This window comes from Vicugna pacos, chromosome 12, assembly GCF_048564905.1.
Source record: "Vicugna pacos chromosome 12, VicPac4, whole genome shotgun sequence".
NCBI classification, from domain to species: domain Eukaryota; kingdom Metazoa; phylum Chordata; class Mammalia; order Artiodactyla; family Camelidae; genus Vicugna; species Vicugna pacos.
The window spans coordinates 10,955,691-10,980,930 of record NC_132998.1 but is presented as its reverse complement, the minus strand read 5'-3'; the positions used below and the strand labels follow the sequence as shown (position 1 = coordinate 10,980,930).

The window sequence follows — 25,240 nt, the reverse complement described above, 5'->3', positions numbered from 1 at the left end:
TTTTTAAGGGCATGTAATTTAACTTAATTAAATTAATTAATTTATTGAAGTATAGTCACTTACAATGTGTCAATTTCTGGCGTACAGCATAATGTTTTAGTCATATATATATTTGTTTTTATATTCTTTTTCATTATAGGTTACTACAAGATATTGAATATAGTTCCCTGTGCTATACTGAAGAAATTTGTTTTTTAATCTATCTTGTACATAGTAGTTAGTATTTGCAAATCTCGAACTCCCAATTCATCTCTTCCCACCTCCTTCGCCCGCCCCCTCCAGTAACCATAAGTTTGTTTACTATGTCTGTAAGTCTGTTTCTGTTTTGTAGATAAGTTCATTTGTATCTCTCTCTTTTTTTTTTCAGATTGCACATATAAGTGATATCATATGGTATTTTTCTTTCTCTTTCTGGCTTACTTCACAATGGATCTCCAGATCCATCCATATTGCTTCAAATGGCATTATCTTATTCTCAAAGGCCCTTCTTCACCCGCCAAGATGCTCATCCTTGAGATACCTCTTCTTCCTTCAGTCTGTCTCCTTCAAGCTCACTGGAAACCCCACTTCCTGTTCTGATTCCCGGGTTCCCGGAACAAGCCCCTCTCCTCCCTGCCTTCCTCACTTGGCGAGGAAGTCCAGAATGGCTGTCTTGAGTTGATAGCTTCTCTCTTGACCTGACTGTGAGCTTCTCGAGGTGGAGGGGTGGGGAGCACCTGTAGGTGTCTTAGCGCAGGGCTGGGCTTGGAGAAGTCCCCTCTAGTTTGTTGATCTAGAATTTGATCTGGCAGGATTAGGCCTGTACTTATCAGAATATACTCTGGGCTGTGCCAAGCCCCACGGTCGGGCAGAGAGCTTGAGAGGGAACATGCCGCCCCCTGGGAAACCCCCACGTCTGTGCTTGCTGAGGTGACCATGTGGCGCCTGTGCATGTTGGGAGGAGCCGGGAGCATAGGTCGATTCTGCTACAGCCTCCTGGTAGGATGGCGGGGCAGGAGAACTTTTCATGTCTAAGTTGCATTGGTCTGAAGGTATAACCAGGTGCCTGGATTCCTTTTCCCATAGTTGGAGAATTCCCGAAGTCTTGTAGTCAACCCATTTGACCAGTGATTAACCAATCCCGAGAGGGTAGATAAAAACAGACACACAGCTCTGTCCATGGATAAATCTCTGCACTTTATTCATCCCTGAGCAGGGAAAAGGGGGCACTTCCCCAAGACAGTCAGCCAGTTGGGTGGGGTGCCTGGGATATGTGTGGTCTATCCAGATAGTATAATACATAGCACTGATTATGCAGAAACAGGAAGGGAAGCAATAAGTTAAAAGCCACATAAGTTATGAAAAAATAATATATAAACTTTTTATATCTTGTACCCCCACTGAGGATTTGCTCCCTTGGAAACCAATAAATAGGCGGAGAAAAAAGCTGCAAGCAGCACCCTTTTGGGACTTGAGGGGTGAGTATATGTGAGTTCCCTCCTGTCTGAGAGTCAGTAGCCCTTTGGCGCCCACCATAGGCCTGGAGGACCTTGAGGCCAAGGAAGGGCCAAGGCCTTGGGCCACCCTATCCTGGAAAATGAGATGAATGAATCAAAGACTGGGGCTCGAAGAGGAGGTGAGGCAAGGGGCAGGTAGGGAGGGGAGAGGGAAGGAGAGCAGGTGGCGTCCGGATTGGGAGGCTGAAGCTGCCAGGATCCCCCTGCAAGCCCCGGAGGCGAGAGCCCAGAGGAGGGAAGAGGAGCCTTCCTCCCAGCCCCAGATCTTCTTGTTGGCAGCAGATTTCTCTTTGGCTGTTATTGGGGCCCCTAAGCCTGACCTCAAGGGCTCAGAGGCTCCCAGACCCGAGTGGACGTGCCTTCTTCATGGCCCCGGTAGTGGCAGGGGATGGGCATAGAGGGAGGAGGGGCAGAGGGGGCGGAAGGGAAGGAGCGCTAACCCACAGGTGTGGGTGCAGAGTGTAGGAGAGGCCAGGCTGCTTGGCTTGATGGAGAGAACAGAGAGCTTAAGGACTGGGATTCACAGGAAATGGAACTGGGGTTTCATGGAAGGGGTGGGCTAAGGGTCTTCAGGGCGAGGTGCACCCAAGCTCGGTTTCAGGCTGAGTAACACCTGGGCAGGGGGCAGAGAGCTCAGATCCCAGTCAGGGTGGTGAACCCCAGGATGGCAGGGAGGAGAAAGGGGGATCCAATTTTGCCTGGTCTCAGGCTGCCATCTGGCTACCCTTCTGCCCCCTACCCCCACCCTCGGCAGTTTGTCATGGCAAGAATAGCTTCTAGAGAAGGTGCTGGGGGCTGGCTGGGCAGCCTGTCCAATTCTGACTGTGACCTGCTAGGAGGGACCCACGGGAGGAGGGAAGGGGCACAGATTTCTGGGCTGATCACAGAGGTCTGGGCTCAGGCTCCAAATACCCAGGGAGCCTCCTTCTCTCTCTCCCTAATACTGTCAGGTCTCTGGGGAGCCTAGGTGGTGCAGGAAAGCCAGGGGTCCTCAGCACCCAGCCTCCCCAGGAACTCCAGATACAGGAGGATGCCCAAACAGTCCCCATTAGCCCCTGGTCCGTGGCTGGCAGGGGTTGGGTGAGCGAGGGCACCCGCCTCGGTTCCGAGGCAGAGGCAAGGCAAGGCTTGAGATGTGAGTTTAGGGCAAGGGTTGGGCAAAGGATCAAAGGGATCTTGGTCAGAGCCCTCTGTTGGAGGAGGAGCCTCAGAGGAGCAAGGAGGTGAAGGCAAAACTGACCCAGTCAGGAAAACCTCTGGCCAGAGTTTGGAAGGAACTGAGATATCAATGTGGAGCCCAGTGACTCTGAATAACTGGTGACAGTCCTGTCCCATTCCTGGTGACCCACAAAACAGCAGTCACTCTTTTGAACCCTCCTCTTCTCAGTTCAGGATCAGGTTTGCTTCCCTTCTCAACCTAGAGGCTCCAAGCTGCTTTCTAGAGTCTAGCTTAAGTTCCTCTTGCTGCAGGGGAGTGACCTGGGGCTCCTGGGGTCCCAATAGCGGCCTTATTCTGAGACCTCTGACTCCTGCGAGAGGAACTTCTCTGACATTTCGGTGATTTTGATCACGGGGCCTTTGCTGTTCTTCTTTTTCTGGGAGGGGGCTCTCGAGAGGCGGGACTTGGAGGCAGCTACAGGGAACATAAGGGGTGGGGCAGGAAAGGGGCTGGAGGTTTGGGAGGCATTTAAAATGATGCCTTTAGGGCCATGATCCCCCACACCCTGTCTGCCTCCCACCATGGGTTCTTGGGGCAAGCAGGCTCACCGGTTCTAGATCTGGACTGCACAGCACTGACCACGGTGGCTGAGGGCAGGTCCATCCTGGGGGAGGAGGAAATGGCGGGATGTGAAGGGAGCCTGTGGCTTAAGCTCCCCTGGGTTTGGGAGCCTGGGGTCTGGCAGGTGGAGGGCAATTCTTGACTGTCACTCTTAGCCATGGGCTCCCCTGCTGGGTGACCCTGCCTAGCCAGGATGTCCTCTCTGGGCTTCTGTTCTCTCTTCCCTGCATGAATAGCCAACATCTACCGAGCACTGATTTGTGACAGGCATTTGCATGCAGGACCATCTTAATCCTCCCCACACAGGTGGGCCATGCTTATGATCCGTCCATTTTCCCAGGGGAGGATCTGAGAATTTAATGAACTGGGCCAAGGTCCCAGTTTGTAAGTGGCTGAGCCAGGACATGAACCCAGGCCGGCCAGGCTCACAGCATCATGCCAGAGTGGGAGGCTGGCTTCGCTTGGGGCTGGTCCTCCAGTCCTCTCTCTACCCTAGCCCTGCCCCACTTGCCCCACTCCTTACCGGCTCTCCTCACCCTCCACCAGCTTGCGGTAGGTGGCGATCTCGATGTCCAGGGCCAGCTTGGTGTTCATCAGCTCCTGGTACTCGCGCAGCTGCCGCGCCATGTCCTGCTTGGCCTTCTGCAGGGCCTCCTCCAGCTGGACCAGCTTGGCCTTGGCGTCCTGGAAGGCCAGCTCCCCCTGCTCCTCGGCTGCCTTGATGTTCTCCTCCAGTTTCAGGCACTGCAGCCGGGAGAACAGAGGGACAGGGTGCATAGGGGTGGCAGGGAGAGAGCCGGCCAGGGCCAGGGCCAGGAGCCCACCTCTGTCCTTGGTGGGGCTGGGCACGGGGAGGGAGGGCTAAGCCGCAGTACTCCTCAGTATGGTAATGGGTTGCATCACAGCAAGAGGGAATTCAGTCAGACCTAAGGAGACACTTTCCTAAAGCCACCAAGGAGGAGAGTATGACAAGCCTCCGAAGGATCCTGTCCCAGCAGTCCTTACAGGGTGACGCCTGCTCTGAAGGCTTTTCCTGGCTGGAAGCTGGGGCTTAGGCCTCCCCTCCCTTCTCTCGTTGTAGCTGGCAGAAGGCCTGAGGGGAGGTGGTGGGTCCTGGGTGGGTGTGATGGGGCTCGCCAATGTTCCAGCAGACCCGCCAGTTTACAGAGCACGTTTCCGTGTAAAGCTCATGTGGTCCTCACAGCCATCTCAGAAGGACAGATGACAAAACTGAGGCACAGGGATGCTAAGTGAGCTGCCCAGGGTCACACAGTCAGAGCTTGTGTGGACTTAGCCTGTGTGTGTGTGTGTGTGTTTGTGTGTCCGTGTGTGTGAGAGAGTATGTCCCATGCTCCTGCCTGCTCCACCCTCAGGTGGGTCCTCCAGACACTCACGTGGCTCTTGATGGACAGGATCTGGGATCGGAGCTTCTGGATGCGCACATTGAGGTCAGCGATCTCGCTGCGGATGCTCTGGAGGCTGCTGGCAAACTCTGCTGAGCAGGCGGCCCGCTCCTCCAGCTGGAGGGCATGGAGGAGGTGGCAGTGAGGGCTTGTGTCCCTCCCAGCAGCCCCCAGCCCTCGCCCCTTGCGGCTCCTTTTTCTCCTACCCTCAGCCCCACTGCTTCCTCTGCAGCGCACTGCTTCCAGGCCTGCTTCCCCCTCCTTCCCGTCTCCTGCCCCGACCATGTCCATCTCCTGGCTGCCCTAGCCTGAGCCCCACAGGCTGTGCCACAGCTGGCTGGGCATTATTGGGTGGCAGCACCACCGTGAGCCTCTGGAGGTTGCAGACCGTGGGCTCTCCCCTGTCCCAGTCACCCTTGGAGCAGGGCACAACGCTGGGCTCTCAAATTCTCCATATCTGCCCTGGAACCCACTGCTGTGGTCTCCATCACCTCATGTTTCCCATCCCCTTTTCACAGAATCTCAGTGCCCAGAGTTGCAGGCAGCCTCAGCCAGGGCTAGTGCAGCCCCTCCTGTCCTGGCTGCAACCCCAGCCTGCACCATCAGCCCCAGACCTGGCTCCGAGAGTACGCCTCGGCCTCTTCCAGGCTGCGAGCTGCGATGGCATCATATTGGGCCTTGACCTCTTCCACGATGCCGCTCAGGTCAATGTGGCAGCGGCTGTCCATGCCCACGGTCACCGACACATCCTTCACTTGGGCTGTCAGGTCCTTCAGCTCCTGGCGGCATAGACGTGAGGGGGAGGGGCTCAGGGCTGGTTTGGTGGGGGGGGGCAGCAGACCCTCAGCCAGCCACAGTCCCCAGAATCCCTTCATCCCCAGCGTGAGTAGAGAGCCGCCTCCTGTCTCCCCAGAGAGACGGCCTCCCTGCCATGCCCCAGCTTGGACTCTTGGGGAGCAGCCCCCACTTACCCACTTGTTGGCCTTCCTCTCTGAGTGAAGGGGAGAGGGGCAGGGAAGGACCCTTGACTGCAGAGGCCCACTCTGCAAGCCTTATTCCTTTTGGCAGAAGGGAAAAGGCTCAGGACGTCTGGGCCTGAGGGAGTCTGGCCCTCTGCTCCCTGTCCCACCACTGGGCTCAGAGCTGTGCAGCTCAGCCTCCCTCATCCCCTGCCCTCCTAGGATGGGAGCTCCCTGAAGGCCCGGCTGAGCCATTTTCACCTCCAGGCTCCCACGTCTGGCAGGGGTATGTCTCTGTTTGTTGAATACATGTCTGAATGGGAGGCCATGAATGAAGAGGGCAGGAGAGGCCTAGTGGCTGACAAATGACACCCCACACCCATGCCAGAGAAGGAGGCAGAAGAGACCTTATGGTCACCCTGGAGACTCATCGCCCCCATCACCTCACCCCAAGTCTAGCTAAGGGGCTTGCCTGGCTACAAGAACAGTATTTAGCCTCAGTATCTTTATCTTCTCTCTGTCCCTTGGGATCCCCTTTCTCCCTCCTCTCTGTCCTCTTCTCTGCCTAGAAAATGCTAGCCCACGTCCTCAGAGACTCCTGAAAGAGGAAAAACTTCCGGTTTCCAGGGCGATCATGACAGGCCAGGCTGTGTATGTGCTGAGGGCTTTCCAGGCATCCTCACATGTCATCCTCACCAGGCTGGCATGATTATTGGCCCCAGATTACAGAGAGGAAAGAGACTGCCACACGTGGAGTTGATGGAAACAGCTGGGAATGCCGGGCTGGACGCCAGACCCTTCACTGCTCCCGCTCAGCAGCCTTAGAGGGGCCAAGACCTGCTCTGTGTCACGCCCGCAGCCTGACAGCCTTCTGGCCTGAATGCTCAGGGGTGTGTGGAAAGGCAGGTGGGGACTGGGATCTTCATAACTTTTTAAAATGGAGGTACTGGGGATTGAAGCTAGAACCTCGTGCATGCTAAGCACACACTCTACCACTGAGCCATTACCCTCTCCCCATATATATAATTTTTAAAAAACCTTTTTGTTTAAGGATCCAAACAAGGTCCATACACTGTAATTGGTTCGCATATCTGTCTTTCTTATACTATAGATAACCTCCATCTCTCTCTGTCTCTGTTTTGTTTTTTTTTTTCTGTTTTATTGCTCCTTTCTTCACACTTGATCTTAGCCAAAAGGCCGAGAAGCGATCTTGCTCCTTTTCTTATTGAAAACACCAGTTTGCTTGCCCTGTAGAGTTCCCCACAGTCTGGATTTTACTGATTGCACCATGTGCTGGTGTTTAACATGCTTCTCTGGCCCCTGCATTTCCTGAGAAGTAGCAGTGGGATCCGGAGGCCTGTTCAGATCCAGGTTCCTGATTCTGATCTTGGTCCTGACTTTGGGTCCCATCCTGCCCCTCATCTGTCCTTGTGCTCAGAGAGGCTGTGGCTGAGCCTCTGGGGTCTATACCTGCCGCTTGCATTCCTGTGCCTGGAGACTGCAGGGTCGGGGTGGGTCAGCTGGGGCCACACGGGCAGCTGCGAGGCCTGCTGAGGAAGGCCACCCCTAGCCCCTGCTTGCTGCCCGGTCCTGCCCACTAGCATCCAGGCTGTAAGCATCGCCCCTGGAAAAGGAAGCTTGGGCAGTGGCAGGCCACCTGTCTCCACCCTGGAGCCAGCAGGGCTCTGAGCTCCATGGCCAGCTGCCCTTTGGGGGCTCTCCTGATGAAGGGTTTTGGTTGATCTTCAAGTGAACTTAACAGAGATCGCTGAGAAAAACCAGGAGGAGGCCCCAGCCCATGCCAGAATAAGGTTAATGGTGCCTGCACACTCATACCCCACCTTTTCTGTCCCTGGTCATCACTGGAGACTGACATTTCCCAAATGGGACCGACATCCCAGCCAGGGCTTAGCTGAGGACAGTTTTAGAGATGCAGCTTGGGGCTTCCTTGGTCACCATGTTGTGGGGGTGGGTGGGCATGGGGTGTTCTAGACAAGGCTCTCTAGGGGTGCTTCTAGCCCAGGCCTTAGGTAGCATTTGTTATGGGCCAGGAAAAGGCCAGGGCACTGTCAGAACACAGGGCACCATCGGGACAAAAGGATTGGCAAAACACAGCTGGTGGAGCAGCCTCGGATCCTTTCTGGGAAGACGCAGTGTAAGCTTGAGTGTGGTAAACAGAAGCGGGACATGGAGAGTTCAGAACACCTGCAGACCTGCACAGACATGCCGGCCCCTGCCAGGCTGCTGAGGGCATAACAATGCTGGCCTGTGTGGCGAGAAAGTGCCACTGTGGGACGGGGCCCTTGAGAGGATGTACACCTCCAAGTTGGCAAGAATGAAGCTGAGCTGCAGTTTATAGCTTCTCTTAGGAGCCAGAGTCTGAGGAGGCTGCCATGTGTGTGGCCACTTTTGTCGTGGTCCCCCACGTCAGGGAAGACGGTGACTCTGGGAGGGTAACAATACCACTCAGCAAAATGTAGTGCTTAATGGCAATGGGCTCCGAATACCACCACCTCTTATTAGATGGGTAACCCTGCCCAAGTTTGTAGCCTTAGCTGAGCCTCAGTTTTCTCATTTATAAAATGGGTATAATGATAGAACTGAAAACAGCTAACATTTATTAAATACTTACCATGTGCCAGACACTATTCTAAGTGCTTTAGGATATGTTAGCAAAATAAATCCTCACAACAGGCCAGTGAGCTAGGTGTCCTATTCTCCGCATTGAGGCATAAGGGGATGAAGGAACCTCAAGTTCATATAATCACTGAGCCAGGATTCAAATCAAGCTGCTCTTAAGTCCATGCTCTCTTAATTAGGATCCCTGCTCTGTAGGGTTTTTGGGATTATATCTGGAAAGCACTCAGCCAGTGCTTGGAATATAGTACAATACACAACAGCCAGGGAAACTATTATTGTGATTGGTAAGGGGGATGGAGCCAAGATGAAGTGTCCAGGGCCAGAGCAGCCTACTCCTGGCGCCTCCCAAGGCACCACGAAGGCAGGCGCCAAGGCAGCTTAGACATGCCAGGTCCTCTTTGTAGGGACCAGCATCCTGGGAGGTGTGCCTGGCTGCAGGGGGTTGTCAGTGGATTCTGTAGTTAATCTCCTTGGAACCAGAGCTTATGGGTGGGGCGGGTGGCGTTCTGGCTGGATGCAACCAGGCCCAGATACACTTGGGAGCTGGAGGACCTCGGCAACCCCTGGGCTCTCTCGCCAGCCTGTGTCCCTGGAGGTGAGGGGCAGGGGGTTGCCTGGGAGGCTGCAATGTGTAGATGAGGCCCTGAGCAGCCCATGGCCATTGGCTCCTGGGAAAGTGTCTCCATAACCTATCCTGGACCGTGTGTGTGTGTGTGTGTGTGTGTGTGTGTGTGTGTGTGTGTGTATGTCTGTCTGTCTGTGTCTTGGGGAGAGTGAAGGGCTCTTTCCAGGGACACAGGGGTGGGCCTATACAGCAGAGCTTTTTATCTTGTCTGCTCCAAAGTTGAAACTAGAGTGTCCAGCCCTCCTGGGGCTCCTCACATCCCACCATATTTTTCTTCCTCTCTTGGTGGCCATGGCCGGCACCTTCCTTTGCTTGGACCTGCTCTGTCTGATGCGGTAGCCACTAGCCCTATGTGGTTGTGAGCGCTTGAAGTGTGACCAGTAGAATTGACATGAGCTGTAGGTGTGAAAAACACACGAATTTCGAAGAATATGAAATAGCCCATCAATTTAAAAAATACAGATTATATGTTGAAGAATCATAATTTGGATATATTGGGCTAAATAGACTATATTAAAATTTTTTTTTCTGTTTTTTTGCTTTTTAAAAACATGTCGCTGTGGGATGGGTAATAGCTCAGTGCTAGAGTGCATGCTTAGCATGCATGAGGTCCTGGGTTCCATCCCCAGTACTCCCATTAAAAACAAAACTAAACAAAAAACAAAGTTAAAAAATGTGGCTACTAGAAAACTTACAATCACCTATGTGGCTCGCACTATTGTTTTATTTTACTAGGCGGTGCTGGCTTAGAGATCTACCAGTGTGGGGAATCAATTTAGCAATGGGTCAGTGTGGTCTTCTCAGCCTGCAGTGGTACGTGGAGAGAAACTCAAACCTCACATCCTGACACCAACTCGCCACCTTGCTGCTTCCCCAAGTAATAACAACTGCTATTATTATATATAATATGTGATAATAATATAATACGACATATTATTATATAGACTAGGATAGTATATAATGTGTAAAATAATAATAAATGCACCGCGCACCTCCTGCATTCACTGCAGCTCCTTCTCCACAGCAGTCTTCCAACAGCACACGCTATCCCTTCAGCCCACCTGCAGCGCCCCCTCTCCTCCCCGTGCCCATCAGGGGCTGCCCATCATGCTGGGACCAAGGCCCACACCTCGTCCCAGGCCCCGTGTGGGCTGGCCCCTGCGCGCTCTGCCTTAGCTGCAGCTGCTGCCTCCTCTTGCTCCCGGGACCAAATCGCTCCCGGGACCAAATCGCTCCTGCCTGAGGCGCTTTACACAGCTCTGCCTTCTACCAAGCCTCCTCAGATCTCTACTGAGCTGGGTCTTCCCAGTTTGGGCCTCCTCCCCCGGCCTGGGGGTCTGAAGCTTCCCCTCCTCTCAGCATTTTGCATCCCAGCAACTTTTCATCCTCCAAAATGATCTTGTCCAGATATTTGTTTCCTTGCCCATTCCCTGTCCCCTCTAAGGAGTAGCTAAGTTGTACCCTCCCAAGGGCAGGGACTTAGCCTGTCTGGCTCACGGCTGTGATGTCAGCGCCTGGCAGCTCGCAGGCCTGCCAGAAACGTTTGTTCAGTGGATGAATGGATTTATCCCATCACAGCCCGATGAGCCTGCTACTACCACTCCCCCACGTTACAGATGAGGGAAGTGAGGCACACAGAAGTAACTTGCCTAAAGTCACAGAAATGGTTAAAAAAAAAAAAAAAGAAAAAAGGTAGAGTCAGGATTGGGGTCCAAGGACTGCAAAGTCTGAGTGGAGTCCCCAGCCCGGCTCTTGCGGCAGGACCCAAGAGTTTCCCGGGTGTGCCCCCAGCAATGCCCAGGCATATGGCTGGTTACGCCCGGCCTTCCTCAGCTCTGTCCCCTTGCCTCCGTCTGGCCTTGGGCTTGCTGAGATGTGGGCGAGCCGGTTGGAGGAGAGGCTCTGGAACACTGGCTGGTGTCTGCCTGGGCTGCACTAGCCCGCGGTGAGTTTGGGCAGAGGAAGCCCTGACACACTTCTCAAGCTGCTCCGTGGGCATGGCGCCCTGCAGGGCTTGGCCTGGCTGTGGCGGCCTTTGCCAGGGACAGGAAGCATTTTGAGGTGGTCTGCCTGCGGGGACTGCCTCTCTGATGTTGGCAAGGGGTGAGGTGTTCTCTGCTCTGCTGCCTCCCACGGCAGCAGACAGGTCTCAGGCCCACAGAGCCCAGGCTGGGGGCTGAGCTGCTGGAGAGCAGGGAGGCCCCGGTGCAGCCATGAGGCCCAGTCTCCCTCTCCATGTGCTGAGGCCACAAAGCTGTGGTCAGCAGCCCTACGGGCCACTCACATATCACCATTGCACTGGTGACTCTGATCCTGCTCTGCCCTGGGCCCCAGTGCCGCAGCTTGGCAGCAGTGCTGCCGAGCCCCGTCATCCCCGGCAGTGGTCCTGCCTGCTTGGAGCTGAATCGAAGCATCGCCCCATTAGCCTCCTCACCTCTGAAACAGGGAATGTAGGGAGGAGAACACGTCCCGAAGGATGCCCGGGAGGCCCAGTGGTGTGGACGGGCAGGGCCCATCCGCTGGCGGCCCAGGCAGTGGGACAGGCCTTGCTGAGCCACTGTTCCCCCAGGCTTAGCTGAGGACTTGGGGACGAATGAGAATGTGTCCGGAGGCTCCTCTGTCTACGTTCACTGGGTCATTTTTGTCCAGAAGAATCTACTATTGTCTGGGAACCAGAGAATCTGGCTGCAGACCTTTCTGCCTGAGCCCAAAACAGAGGAGGGTGCAGCTCATGCCTATTAGGGCTAGAACTGTGGGTGCCTGTGATGTAAGTGGCAGGGATGAGGGAAAGAGTGAGATGGATGATGAGGATGAGAGAGTGATAAGAACGGCCACTGAGAGCCCCCTGGCTCCCTGTTTTGAGGCCACCTCCTGACCCTTACCTGGAAGTGCCTGGTCCCCCGCATGCCCTCAATGCTCCAGCACACATGAAGGCAGGGTTTTCCCTGAGGGAGTGGCCTTGTGGGAACCTGCCATGCTCTATGGAATGAGTGATGAGGGGACATTTTGGGTTGCTGACAGCAGCACACAAGGGGTTTAGGAAATCATTGCATCTGTGGCCAGAAACAGCAAGTGTCTGCTGAAGTTTCCATGCCCCAGGGGACGCCTTTGCCTCTCCTGTATCCCTTATCCGTGGACCAATCAGTTCTTTGCTCAGAAGGACCCTGACCCCGCTTCTCACCTGCTCGTAGATGGTTTTCATCAGCTCCACAAAGCTCTGCAGGCCTTTTAACTTGGTCTCCAGTTCGGTTCGTCGTAGACACTCTGTGTCCAGGTCCTGGGTGTGAAAGCAGCGGTGAGGGATGGGAGCAGGAGTGCAGGGGTCCCAGGCAGGGGTGGGGTGGGGGAACTTTGCTTCCTGGATGAGACGGGGGCGATTCCTAGAGGAGGCCTGGCTCAGAGCTTGGGAGAAGGAGCAGGGTGGGGACAGGCACGTATCTCTCTGCCTGTGGCTCTGGGAATCGGCCTCTGGGGGTTTTGCTTGGGGATCCTGAGGGAAAGAGGGCAGAAAGTCCATGAGGAAGGAGGCCCTGGGGCAGGCTGAGCAGGTTACCTTCTTCAGCTGCACAAAGGTGAACTCCATGTCTGTGCGCTTGGCGATCTCCTCCTCATACCTGGGAGGTGGGTGGGGGGATGGGGGAGACAGGGAGAGACAGAGAGAGAGAGAGAGAAAGTCTGCTCAGCTGGATGTGGTGGGACCTGGCCAGGGTTTAGTTAACTCTCTTTCAGTGGGGCTCAGGGCCTCTGCCGCCCCATTTGGTGCCTCCTGCCAGTTAGAATGAGGTGGCCCCTTCCTTTAGGTAGACACAGATCCTTGTCTCTATGACACCCTATTGTTGGCTCTGGGGAAGCAAGCCTCCTGCTCCCCATGCTCACTCTTTCCTAGTGGCATCTACCCCTTTCCTGGCTCCGTTCCACATTCACCTCCTCCGGGAAGCCTCTCTTGATTGTGCAACCTTTTCACTCTGACATTTTGTTCCCTCGTCTTTTCCCTATCTCCTCCCCTGAGAGTCTCAGTTTCAAATAAGCTGTGCCTTCAGTTAAGTCTGCTCGGAGTGCACCCACTCACATATCACCCTCTCCTACCTCTGCCCTTCTCCACAGCCCCACCCTTTCCCTCTCTGCTTTGCTAGGACACCATGCCATCATCTTCCCTCCAGAGAGGGGACAGGAAGAGCATGGACTTTGCAGTCAGATGAGTCCCCGGTTTGTTTTTGGGCAGGTCATGCCACCCCTTCTCCCTTGTCTATCAGGGGTGTGTGCGTGTAAGTGTGTGTGCATGTGTGTGTGTGTATGTGGGGGCTGATGAAGTCCCTTCTTGCTGTGATGACAGATGTGTATAGTCACTGCTCTACTGGGTTCCCTCTCTTCTCAGATGTGCCTCCTCCTTACTCAAATTCGGCTCGTGTTTGGAACACGGATACTGTTGGATGGGGAGACAGTGACCTTGATCCTTGACTTTACCCTCTCAGCCCCCCTAGAGGGGGTGTCTGCCAGCTGCACGCTTCCCACCGCCGGTCCTGCCTGCCCCAGTGGATGTGGGGATTCTGTGCCTTCCTGTCTCCTTTCCTCCTCTCGAGGGAATGCCTGAATCACGGAGGCTCTAATTATAGCCGCCTGCCTGCCTCAGCCTCTGACCTCACAGATGGGGCAGCGTCAGCCATCATCCACGTCAGCTAGCTGGGCTGCCATCCCCAGGCCTTGTTTTCCACCAGCCACCTGAGGGGCTGAGAGGAGCAGACCCAGTGGGTGGGAGAACTCAGTTTGTGGAGGGCATACCCTCTCCTTGGCCCCTGCCTCGGCTTCTGAGAGTCTTCAGGGGACCCTGAGCTGGGTGCTGGGGTGGGCCAGGGGGCCTGGTCTGCAGTCTGGAGCCGGCCAGGGCAAACAAAATGCCTGAGAAGTTTTATTTGCCTCCTCTCCTGTGATCCACAGAGCCCTGAGCCAGGGATGTTCTGCTGGTCCCATTTCACAGATGAGGAAACGGAGGCTCAGAGAAGGGCCTGGAGGCTAGCGCAGTGCACTGGTTAAGCCTGGGACTCCAGAGCCGGATTCTTTAGGCTCAGTTCCTGGCTTTCTTGCTAACTAGCTGTGTGACCTTGGATAGGCTGCTTGTGTGTGCTTTTGTCATGAGGGCAGGATGTCATGAGGAGTAAATAAGTTACTACGTAAAACGTTTACGACGTGCGTGGCACCCACTAAAGCTGTTGCTCTTGTTACTAGCTGAGCTCGGCTCTCTCCAACACCGGCCCGGCCCTCAGGCCTTCTGCCTCAGCATTTCCAGAAAGAAACCATGGAAAGCCTCATTGCCGAGAGCATGGGCGGCTCTCTGCACATCCTTCACAAATCTTCAGGGCTCGGCCAACTTCAACAGGCTTCCCTTTGGCATCTGGGGGCCTCTGAAAAGTTCCCTGCCTTGGGGACAGGGGTCTGGGGAGCCCCAAGCTAAGAGGCCCCCACTGACTGGCCCTCCCCAGGCAATCCCTATGTCCAGCCTCTCCCCTTCTCCCCTCCCCTCTGGACAGCAGAGTTCTGCCTGCCTGGGCACAGGACCTTAGGGAGAGCTGTTGGGGGGGCCCTCTGAGGTGCCAAAACTCCTTCTTACCCCTCACTGCTCTTCCCTCCCCTCTTCGCATTGATTCCACTGCATTTCAGTCAAGTTCACCCCCTCAACCAGAAGCCCTTGTGCAGCAGACAGCTTGTACCACCGTACACGGCATTCCTGAGTCACTTGCTGTGTGGCCTTGGGCAAGTGGCTTCCCCTTGCTGTGCTTCATCCTTAGTCAGTAGGATTAGCTAGCTGATCCTTGGGGTTCCTACTGCATCAAAGCTTTTGGAAGTCTCCATTCCCATAGAGGCTTGGGCGATGTCTCTGTCTCCCCCCAATTCCACCTCCAGCCCCTGCCAGCCTGCCAGCCACCGGCTTCCAAATCTGTTCTCAGCCCTTTTCAGCTTGTCACAACTGAACCGCCCCTTCCCCCAAACTTGTTTATTTCTAGAAGTGAAGCTGATCTCATCAGCCTTGTCAGGGCAGGGCACACCCCTCCCTGCCAGGGCTTGGCCTGGTGTCTCCTGGCTTCTGGGGGCCTCAGGCTTTGCATAACCAGGCCGCAGCTTCCCTGGCTCTGGCCTGCAGACCCAGAAACCCTCCAGCCTCACCTCCCCCAGCTCGGGTGGGTTCCCTACCCAGAGAGGGCAAGAGAGGCCCTGAGCCTAAACAGTGAAATCAGGCAGCAGATGGAAACCAGGCAGCAGGCCAAGTGAGGGGGCTGAGCCAGATTAAAACAACAAGTAGTGTTTGCACAGAACTTCCAGTTACAAAGTGCCTGCGTGGATGTGATCTGGGTGCTGCCGTGGGAGCAGCCTCACACAGCAGCCAGCGAGGTGAGGTACGGGACTTGGTATGCACGGCTATGTGACCAAGGACAAGCCCTTGCCTTCTCCAGGCCTCTGCTTCCCTCCCCATAAAAGGAGGACCCAAGGCCCCCATCCAGCTCTGCCATCCTCTGATCCTTTGAGGGCCAAAGACCTGCTAGGTATAAGTGAGGTGAGTCGTGGGTTCCGGTGCACCAACGTGATTACCCTTGTCACTGTCAGGATGGGCAGTCAGATTCCCTGTGTGTTTCCCTAGGACCTGGGAGGGCAGGGCTCGGGGAGAGGTGGCCGGCTGGTCAGGGAGGGGCCCAGCCACAAGGACCAACTCAGGCCAGGGCTGCAGATCATGCCAGTTGGCTGGGAAGTTCCAGCCAGCTCCACGGACGAGGAAACTGAATTCCTCAGAGCGGGGAGAGATTCCTGTGTGACATCCCTCTGAGAGTGGTCTAAGCAGGGGAGGTCACATGGAGGGGCAGTGGGTGCTGAGCCGTGGCCCAGATCCCTGGACTTCTGACAGGTTGCCTCCACCCTTCTGCTCTGGAGACATTCGTTGGGCCTCACCTCAGATCACAGGGCTTGGGTCCGGCCCGAGCGCTGGAGGAGGAATGAGGGACAGAAGGTTTAACCACACCTTGTCCCCACCTCACCCTGGCTGGGGGCCTCCTTTCAAGAAGACTGGCCTCACTGCTCAGCCTCCGTGTCCTTGAAGCTTTGGCCACGGCCTGCTCAGAGAGGGTCACCTCTCCTCTGAGCTACCCAAGTACCTTTCTAGATAGGTCCAGTCAGCTCAGTGAACCTGAGTCAAGGACTGCTGTGTGCTGGGGACCTCAGCCTTCTAGGGGATGGAAGAGCAGTCATTTATAACTGTCAGGCACTATGCTGAACTCTGCTTCCTCATCGTACCAGCCTCAGCTTGGCACCAACCATCACTGTTCCCACTCTACCCAGGAGGAAACAGGTCTGCATGTGAAGCAACTGGGCCAAGGTCGCAGAGTTAGTGAGGGGTGTGGGCGGGGGGACCGCACCTTTTCCATAGGGACATAGTCGTGCCTAACCTCTGGGCTGGACTGCCTGCCATCTGCCTGTCTCCCTATCTGTCCCATTAAGTTATGAAAGCCTGCAGGCTGGGGCTGTGTTTCCCTCATCTCTCTAGACCCCAAGGCCACCATTGAGGTCAGGTTCGCATTACCTATAGGGGACTGCTTCTTTATACAAACCCCATCATTTCTGGCCCCTGCCTGTACCCACCCCCTTCTCTTTCCAGCCCAAGAGAGATCAAAATCCCAAGCTACATTCAAAGCAGGAGCCCATTGCTTGCTGTAGCCAGTGACACAATTTCCCATTGCTAGTGGGACATGTGGGTGAGAGCAAGTGTGTTTATGGGCACAAGAACAGGGGATAGGGCTTGGGGGCTGCGACAGTGCCCAGGGGCCAGCAAGCACAGGGCTTAGCTGTTGCCCAGCACAAGACTGACTTCGCTGTAAGGGTTACTATTGGGAGGGGCAGGTTAGCTATAGGTTCACTGCCATATCCTCTCATTATTTAGAATACTCCTGGCACATTGCAGGTCTTCAATAACTAAGTGTGGAGTCAAGAAACGTTCTTTAAAGAAGTTTCCTCTTTTTCTGGCTTGGGCGCTCAGACCGTGCACCTGAGCACAGGCTGGTCCCCAGTCTAAGTCCTGGTCCATGGTCCCCCTAGGGCGCACCCTACCTGATCCGAGACTCCTCCACCTTCTGGAGCACCTGTCGCAGGTTGGCCTCCAGCTGGCCCCGCTCCTGGCTGAGTTTGTGCTGTTCGTCCTGCAGCCGGCCCTGGTACTCGTTGTAGAGGTGCCCAAGGTCAAAGGCAGCCGAGTCCTGGCTCTGCAGGAAGCGCCAGCGGGTCTCCAGCAGCTGGTTGCGCTGCTCCAGGGCTTGCACCTGGGAGAGCGGGCAGGCTGCCGTGAGAGGCCCGGTGCGGCCCAGCCAGCACCCCACAACCCCCGGGGCCTCCTTGGGAAGTGGTAGCTCATCTGCTTGGAGTGCACCCACCCAGGGGCCCTCACTCAGTGTGTTCAGATGGCATCTCCAATTACTGATTGTTCAGACTGAAGATAGTGAGATAAGGAATCAGAGAATCCAAGGGAGTGGGAGCCAATTAGCCGAGGTTTCCTAGGGGAGGAGCAGGGCCAGCCAGATGAGGGAAGGGGGATGAAGCTGTGGATGTGCCGACATGTGACAGGTTCTCCAGGCCCGCCTGGGGCTTGGGTGGGAGACCCCAGGGAACCTGTGGTGTCAGAGGCCTGTCTGCCGCCCACCTCGACAAGCCTGGTCTCATCTTGCCTTGGCAACTCAGCAGGGTAGGGCCTGGTTTGTTCTTAAATTCTAATCCTCCTGACAACCCTCGACTTGTAGCCTCTCCAAGCCTCAGTTTCCCCCAGCTACAAGTTGGGGATGATGTCACCTGCCCTGCCCACCGGCAGAGAGACGAACCCGGGGACGTGATTTGGAGCAGCAAACAGCAAATGCTCATGTGGTCCCTACTGTGTGCCAGGCCTTGTTCTACGTGGTGGACGTCTTTCACTCATTAAGTCCCCAAACAACCTGATGGGGTAGGTATTATTGTCAGCTGCACTTTACAGACGACGAAACAGGGCACAGAGAGGTTAAAGACTTTGCCCAGGGTCACACAATTAGCAAGCGGCAGGGCCAGGCGTGGAATCCAGGCAATGTGGGTTTAGAATCTTTGAACCACTACAACATCTGTCTCGAGTCTGCTGCAAGGTCTCTGCCGGCCCTGGGCCCCAGCTGCCCTTCCTGGGCTGGCTTTGTCCTCTAGTTAGGGCCAGTCTTGCCTTGAGGACAAAGACTGGGAGGGCTCTGGACTCAGTGCTCTCAAACTCTGTGTCCTCCACACTCTCCTGCTCAGATTTCTGCAGGGGCTCCCATGGGTCCCAGCCCAGCCAGTCCCTCTTGAGTCCTCTCCTTCCCTGCACCCTTCTTAGCCCAGCACAGCTTTGGGGTTCTCCCTGCCTCTTCCCCTCCCTGCCCTCTCCAGGCTCAGCCTCTCTTGGGCACCCACTCTCTTTCTACCATCCCAGCTTCTCCCCCTAAATGCTGCCAGCTCCCCTCCTGTAGGAAGCCTCCCCTCTTCCCTCCAGCATCATCCCTCAGTATATCTGCTCCTCATTTGTCCTAATCTACCACCCTCCCTTGCAGACTGGGAGCCATCTGCTCGCCTCTTAGGTCCCCTACCCTCTCAGTGCCCAGGACAGAGGTAGGCCACTGGGACAGGAGGGGTGGCTGGGGCTGGGCTGCTGTTGTCATCAGGATGCTGTGACAACCAGCCCGGTGATGTTCCCTATGACCACAAGCAAGTAGCTGGACCTCCTCCGGTCCACGGCTGCCACTGGCTCCCAGAGTCAGAGCCTGAGAGAACCAGAGCCACAGCCAGAATCACAGCTGGTCTGCACCCTTCATTTACAGAGGAGGAGATGGGGACCCAGGGCAGCTGGGAGGCTTGTCCGGGGTCACACAGCAACTTGGTGGCCAAGCTTCCCAGACAGGCTCATCTGATGGCAGCTGCCTACTCTGGACCTTCATGTGTTCCCTGTTCCTCCTGACTCGGGGTGCCGGTGGGCCCTCCTCTCTCTCTCTGCCCTACCCACATTCCTGAGGTACTCTGATGCCCTGGGGAGGGCCCCTTTGATGCTCACAGTAGACAACATCAGTGGGAATATTGGACAGTGGCATTTGTGGGCTGTCACTCCCCTCCTTCACTCCCATTTGTGCTGGTAAATTCTGCTTGAAGCCAACTTTAAGCCAGTTTGCTGTCGTCGCAGCCAAACAGGTTCAGTAGGGACACGGTCAAGAAGGTTTCTGTGCTCCCTGTACGTGCGAGGGATCGCTGCTGGGGAGGTTTCTGCTCACTCCACCTGCCCTGAGTTTTGACAAGTAGGAGCCCCATGTTTAGACTGAGGGTGGGGTGAGAGGAGAGATGTAAGGCTCCTTCCTCCACCCATAAGCAACCCAAAACTCTTTAGACCAGGAAGTCCTTCCCTTAGTCTAACCTCGATCTCCTATGCTTCAGTACTTGCCTCCTGGGAAATGGTGTGCATGTGGCCAGCCAGAGGGCACATTTGGTTGTGGGGGATCCAGGGAGGTCCCCTCCCCTGCTGCTCTTGGGGGAGTTGCTGGTTGTGTCAGTGGGTGGGGATAAAATCTCATCCCCTACCCAGAACCTTCCCTGCAGAAAAGCCCAGAAACTTCCCTCAGAACAAAGGCCCAGGGAGGGCTGCAAATCCCAGCACCCTGAGAGGTGCCAGGTTAATTGCCTCCAATCTGTCAAGGCCATGGAGTACTCACCTCTCACTCCTTTCCCTCCCCATTCTGGCAGGCCCCCTGCCCTTAGACCACAGGCGGCAGCTTTAGGAAGGGCCTCAGAGAGCAAGCCCCTGGACTACCTACTTTCCATTTTACAGATGAGGAAACTGAGGCCCAGAAGCACAGAACTCACTATGATCCAACTCCAGGGGGCTGGGCTGCCCTGCTGAGGAGCAGGCTCAGATGAGGGCGGGGAGAGATGTGCCATTTTTGTGGGGAACTGAGCAGCCGAGGTTGGGCTGGGGCTCCCTCTGGGTGGGAGGCTGACCACCTGGGAGGCTTCCCGTTTCTAGCCCATGGACCCACAGTCCAGGCAGGTGAGCTTATAGAGTGATGCCTCTGGGGCAGGCAGGTCCTACTTCCCAGGTCAGGCGGTGTTAGATCCCCTGCCTCCGGCCAGAACTTGGCTTTGCTCAAGGAGCCTCATGGTCTCTTTGTCAGGAAGGGCTGGTTTGTGCTTTCCTGCGTGCAAGCAGGGGCATGGCTCCAGTGACTTTCAGAGGCCACATAGGCCAAGGGAAGACATTGTGCCCATCCCTCTGTCCCCAGGCGTTTCACCGCCCCTCTTGGGTTCCTTTTCTATAGCCTCCTTAGGCCGACCCCTTGCAGCCCTTCCTCTTATCCCACTCTCGTCCTCTCTGATGTCTGCATATGAAGGTGAGAGGGTCCTGCCAGCAGCCTCTGCGGGATGTCGGCATGTTGACACTGCCTTCTCCCTGCCTCCCGCAGCCTCCTCTCCTGCTGCTGCTTCTGCTCATCCCCCTCCTTCACAGCTGCAGCTGTACCAGTCTTCCCACTGGCATGAGCTCAGAGCTACCCCCAGAGCAGGACCAGAGTAAGGAGGTGGCACGTGAAGCACAGAGAGGGTGATTGTCCAAGGAAACACAGCCTGGAAGCAGAAGAACCGTACTGCTCCAGGGCCCCGTGATGGACTCCTGGGGGTCTTCCTGCGGACTCTCCTCCTCTTCTTCCTCCCACCCCCAGCACTCTCTGCTTTCTCTCGCTGCCTCGGAGGGCCCAGAAGGGGATGTGGAACTGGAGGGCCACGCTGCCTGTCTCTTCTCCTTGTTAGAGCCCTGACCCTGCACTGGTTGTAGCATCTCACCTCTGGGCCTGCGCATCTCTTTCCAGCCCCGTGCGGCACCCCTACCCATGAAGCTCCTCCACCTTTCCCTCCAAAAGGGCTCCTCCCTCCTTTTCAGGCTCCTACCTGGCAGGGGTTAACTGGGTTCAAGAGCTCCCTGGGCCGGGCCCATTTGTGGTACTTTTATTTCAAGAAACAGAATACACCTGGTACATGATTAGGGTGCTATAGTGCTTTTCAAAAATGATCCCGTTTAATTCTGACAAGCCCATCACCCTGATGTGTACTGAGGAACAGAGAGGTTAAATAATTTGCCTGAGATTACACAGAGGGTCAGAGGTTGAGCCAGGATTCAAATCCAGTAATGTGACTCTGGATTTCACATTCTCGACCGCTGCCTGCTTCTACTCAGGCCCTTGTGGTCTTTATGAGGAGAGGAGGGACATGAGCTAACAGATGTTCTCCATAGAGTTGGTGGATCAGCTGGGACTTCTTGGTCCCCAAGGGGCTGACACCCATGGCTCCCGGCATCCCACCTTGAAGAGCATCTGTCTCAAGGTCAAGTCTTGAATTTGAGGGCGGGGAGGCTCCAGTTCTGCTAAAGACCTTGGAGGGCAACGCCCTGGCCCTGGGCACCAGATCCAGACCCCTCGGGCCCTTCCCTTTGCCTACATACCCATCCTGTCGCCAGCAGAGGCACAGGGTGATATCAGCCCTGGCATTCAGGGAGAAAAGCACCCAACCGAGCCAAATTACATAGCTCATGAAGCATTCCTTTTAAGGGATTAAGTTGGGTTTGGAGAGGAGGTGACTCTGTAGGGACCTGCCTCCCCAGGGCAATAGGCTACTCTCCTAGGGCGGACCGCCTGGCAGTGCAGGCTCTGTATAGCTAGCAGGGGTGGCAGAGGGGATGCTCCATCTCAGAGGACGCTTGTCCTCCAGTTGTCACTGCCCTTCCACATCTCCGTTCCCCGGGCACCCCAGGTGTGGGTGCAGCAGTGCTCGTCTCAGCAGTGCTGGTCTGGACACACAAATGGGGCAGGGCCAGGCCTGGGGAAAAGGGCTCCCACCTCAGAGACTGCTAGCTTTGTGTCTCACAGACCTGAGTTCAAGTCCAGAATGCACCCTTGCTGGTTGTGTGACCTTGGGCAAGGCACATCACCTCCAGGCTGCTCCGTCTCCCTGTCTGCACAGTAGGGGAAGCAGCCACTGTGGATTGTGGCTCTGTGGGCAGAGCCAGGCACAAGCCGGTGCTTTGGATGTGTTACTTTCTTCCCTTTGCCCCTCTTTGCAAGTGCCCATCTAGTGGGGGGGGGGCACTAGCCACATGCAGAGGGACACAGAAGCAGGGAGAGCAAGGGGCAGAGAAGGACTGAGCCAGGGGCAGAAGGATGGGGCTCTGGTTTATTTGTAGGGAGGGTGGGGGGCAAGAAGGTTGTTTTCCTCATCTGTAAAATGGGCATAAAAATAACTTCTTTCCTAAGGTTGATGGAAATAGAGGTAAGTATGCAAAGCACCCAGCACAGTGCCTGGCACATGGTAAGCAGTTGAAGGACGGCAGCTGTTACTATGTGACTATTATTCTCGGGCAGGGAGGGAGAAAGTAGAGTTGGGAGGGCTGGTCAGGGGAGGTTTCTCAGAGGAGGTGTGCGAGGAGCAGGTTTGGGAGGCAGACAGGACTTCCGTGGAGCTCTGGAAGCTCTTGCCCTGGGCTAGAAATAGACACCAGTGACCAGACTAGCATGCTGGCCATGCCCAGTGTGGTCCAGGAAATGGGGTGCCAGAAACGTAATCCCTCTACTCAGGTGGCTGCTGGGAGGACTGGCTGGCCACCTGTTTCTGACTTTCAGCATCTGCCCCCCATATTCCTATCTCCTGATGAGCCACAGCTGCATTCCCACTCCCCAGCCTCCTTCTGGCCGCCCTACATGTCCTCCTGGCCATGCCAGTGCTTCTGACCCCAGGAAGCTGAACAGAACCAGCGACCTGGACAGGGAGGTGGCCCCTGTTCATCTCCCTTGGAGTTGCAGCCCATGTCTTCATCAGCTCTTCCTACCAGGGGACATCCGCCTGGTCACACTCAGAGTCTCTCTCTAGTCCACACCTGGGGGTAGGGTGACCCCAGGCCATGCAGCACATTATTATCCAGACACCCCTCAGAAGCCATCCTGGGGTCCCTTCCTGCTGCAGGTCAGGAAGGCACAGGGACTTCCCTCCCCAACTCTCTGCTCAGAGCTAGCCTGTGGAGTTAGCAATGCCAGCTCCCCATTGGCTGGGGACAGGGGTGGGGCATGATGCTGGGGAAATACAGAGCTCAGCTGCGTGCCCAGGCCTGACGGCCTTAGTTTTGGGACCCCCCCCACCCCTTCTGCTCACCTTGCTAATCAGGGAGGCGAATTTATCATTGAGGACCTTCATCTCCTCCTTCTCCTGGTTCTTCTGCTGCTGAATGGCTGGGTCCACCTTGAGGTCCAGAGGTTCCAGCAGGCTGGGATTCACGGTCACCTTGGGGATGGTGCCAGCTGTCCAGCAGCCTTTGAGGCTGCGGGAGCTGAAGCTCGGCCCGGGGCCCCCGCAGCTGCCCCATGCCGCAGTCCCAGGCCAGGAGCCACCTGAGGAAGTCACCTCACAGCTGCTGAGGCTGCTGGAGCCGACGACGCAGGAGCGGCAGGCCATCGCAGCCCCCTGGGGCCCCGGGGCCGGCAGAGCGCAGGGACTGGGGAGCAAGCCTCTGAGGGGTGGCGGCGGCAGGCTCTGGTCGCAGGCAGGGCAGGCTGGGGACTGAGGAGCAGACACCTGTCGCACAGTGCTCATTAGCTCCACGAGGGCGGGACGCCTCGCAGCCCGACCAACCTGTTAGATGATGTGGCTCCCGCCCCTCCCCCGGCACCACGCACCCATCTCCTCCCAGGGCTGGGATCTGACTTGCTGAGGGGGCTGCTCACAGGCCCCCCAACCAAGGCAGGTCTGGCTCCAGGGAGCGGGTGCTGGGCTGGGCGGGCTGGCTGGGGGTGGTGGGGAGGGAGGGCAGATTCAACAAGGAAGGAGAGAGAGAGAGAGAGTGTACTCTTCAGCGTCTGGGAGCTATGCCTCTCACTGCAGACCTCGCTGCATACCTGAAGACTGACGTATCTGGGCTTACATACCTCTGGGAAAGATGAGGCAAGCGCAGGCCCTGGGCTCCCGGCTGTAGGGCAGCCATCCTGGGCGCCGTGCCAGCCTGGCATTGGAAAACAGCACCTTGACTGTTTATTTTCTGGCTGTGTAAGAGTCTCCTTGGCTTATCTTTTCCTCTTCCTTTCTTCCTCCCCCTCTCCCTCCTTCCTGCCTTTGATCTGTCATTTATTGAGCACCTACATGCATCCCACTGTCTCAGGGCTGGGAAGGAGACAGATGGTCAAGGCCAAGAGCCCTTGGCTTTGGACAAGTGAGACTCAGGGTCAAGACTCAGAATGGCTACTCAGCACTGTGATCTCTGGCAGTTTCCTTGACTTCTGTCCTCACTTGTAAAATGGGGATGAAGAGACCAACGGCACAGGAGGTAGTGGACATGAAGACTGTAGGAGAGGGCTGGGCACCAAGTGCTCACTGGATGGTGGCTGAGACCCAAGTCGCCTTCCTGGAGATGAGTCTGGGGGGAGATGGCTGTCGTCAAGGGCCTCTTTGTCTCAAGGGCTATGAGAAGGTGCCCCTGCCTCTTCTCTCCCCATTCTTCCATTTCTCCTGCCTCTCTTCTCCATCTCCTGCCCCGGTTTCTTTTTAAAAAATTTAAAAAAATTTTTTGGGAGGAGGTAATTAGGTTTACTTATTTATTTATTTTTTTTGGAGGAGGTACTGGGGATTGACCCTAGAGACCCTGTGCATACCAAGCATGTGCTCTACCACTTGAACCATACCATACCCCTGTCTCCTGCCCTGGTTTCATCTTAAAGATGAAGGGACACCGATTTGCTCCCACAGAACCTCTGATGGGGTGGCAGAGGGCTCAGCTAGCCTAGGGCATTCCCTCCCACCTTCCTGAAGTTCTGGAGGTCCCAGTCTTCCACTTCTAGGGGGCTGCCGGCTCTCCCGGGCCTGTCTCTTCTTTCCCCCCTGGCCTGATGCCCCTGGGCGCTCTTGTCCTGGCTGGCTGGATCTGTGTGCCCTCCCTGGACCTGGAGCACCACCCTGGGTGGTGGGGCTGTGGCAGAGAGAGTCCTGCTGGTCAGAAGTGGAAGGGATCTCAGCTCCCTCTGGGACAGGAGGAGGAGACAGGCTGGAGACAGGTGCCCCTGCCCAGGTCACATTGCCCTTTCCAGGCCTCCTGCCTCCCAGGCCAGACCTCTGTCCTACACAGTGGGCATTTCTAGTTCACTGGAGCACAGGGATCCGTATTGAGGCCACGAGCCTATCCTGAGGCTGGATCCCAGGCTCCCAGGCAGGGAGTGGGCTACAGACACTGCTGGGGGAAGGGGTCACTGCAAGGGTGTCTGTACCCCAACTCCTGAAGTGTGTGGCCCCTCCGCACTTGGCAC

General features: G+C 56.0%; 1 protein-coding gene across 3 annotated transcripts; it reads right to left on the bottom strand.

Moving 5' to 3' along the window:
* Positions 1–1,155: 1,155 nt before the first annotated feature.
* On the bottom strand, positions 1,156–23,705 carry KRT80 (keratin 80). 3 transcript variants are annotated; one of them, XM_006203006.4, is made up of 9 exons: positions 23,103–23,694; positions 16,992–17,200; positions 12,457–12,517; positions 12,085–12,180; positions 5,294–5,458; positions 4,671–4,796; positions 3,800–4,020; positions 3,264–3,319; positions 1,156–3,164 (listed from the first exon to the last, which is right to left on the bottom strand). In XM_006203006.4, the coding sequence occupies exons 1-9, from the start codon at positions 23,538–23,540 to the stop codon at positions 3,130–3,132; spliced, it is 1,407 nt and encodes a 468-aa protein (XP_006203068.2). In that variant the 5' UTR covers positions 23,541–23,694; the 3' UTR covers positions 1,156–3,129. The 3 variants fall into 3 exon arrangements, with proteins under 3 accessions (XP_006203068.2, XP_006203067.3, XP_031538815.2); XM_006203005.4 differs by having other exon boundaries at positions 1,156–3,129; positions 23,103–23,692; XM_031682955.2 differs by having other exon boundaries at positions 1,156–3,129; positions 12,085–12,517; positions 23,103–23,705.
* Between the last annotated feature and the right edge of the window lie 1,535 nt (positions 23,706–25,240).

Coding starts and splice junctions, on each gene's coding strand:
- KRT80 (XM_031682955.2), bottom strand. CDS start 23,540: ATGAGCACTGTGCGACAGGTGTCTGCTCCTCAGTCCCCAGCCTGCCCT. Junction 12,518..16,991: donor GTGGAGGAGTCTCGGATCAG/GTAGGGTGCGCC, acceptor CCCACCTCCCAG/GTATGAGGAGGAGATCGCCA. Junction 3,130..3,263: donor GCAGTCCAGATCTAGAACCG/GTGAGCCTGCTT, acceptor TGTTCCCTGTAG/CTGCCTCCAAGTCCCGCCTC.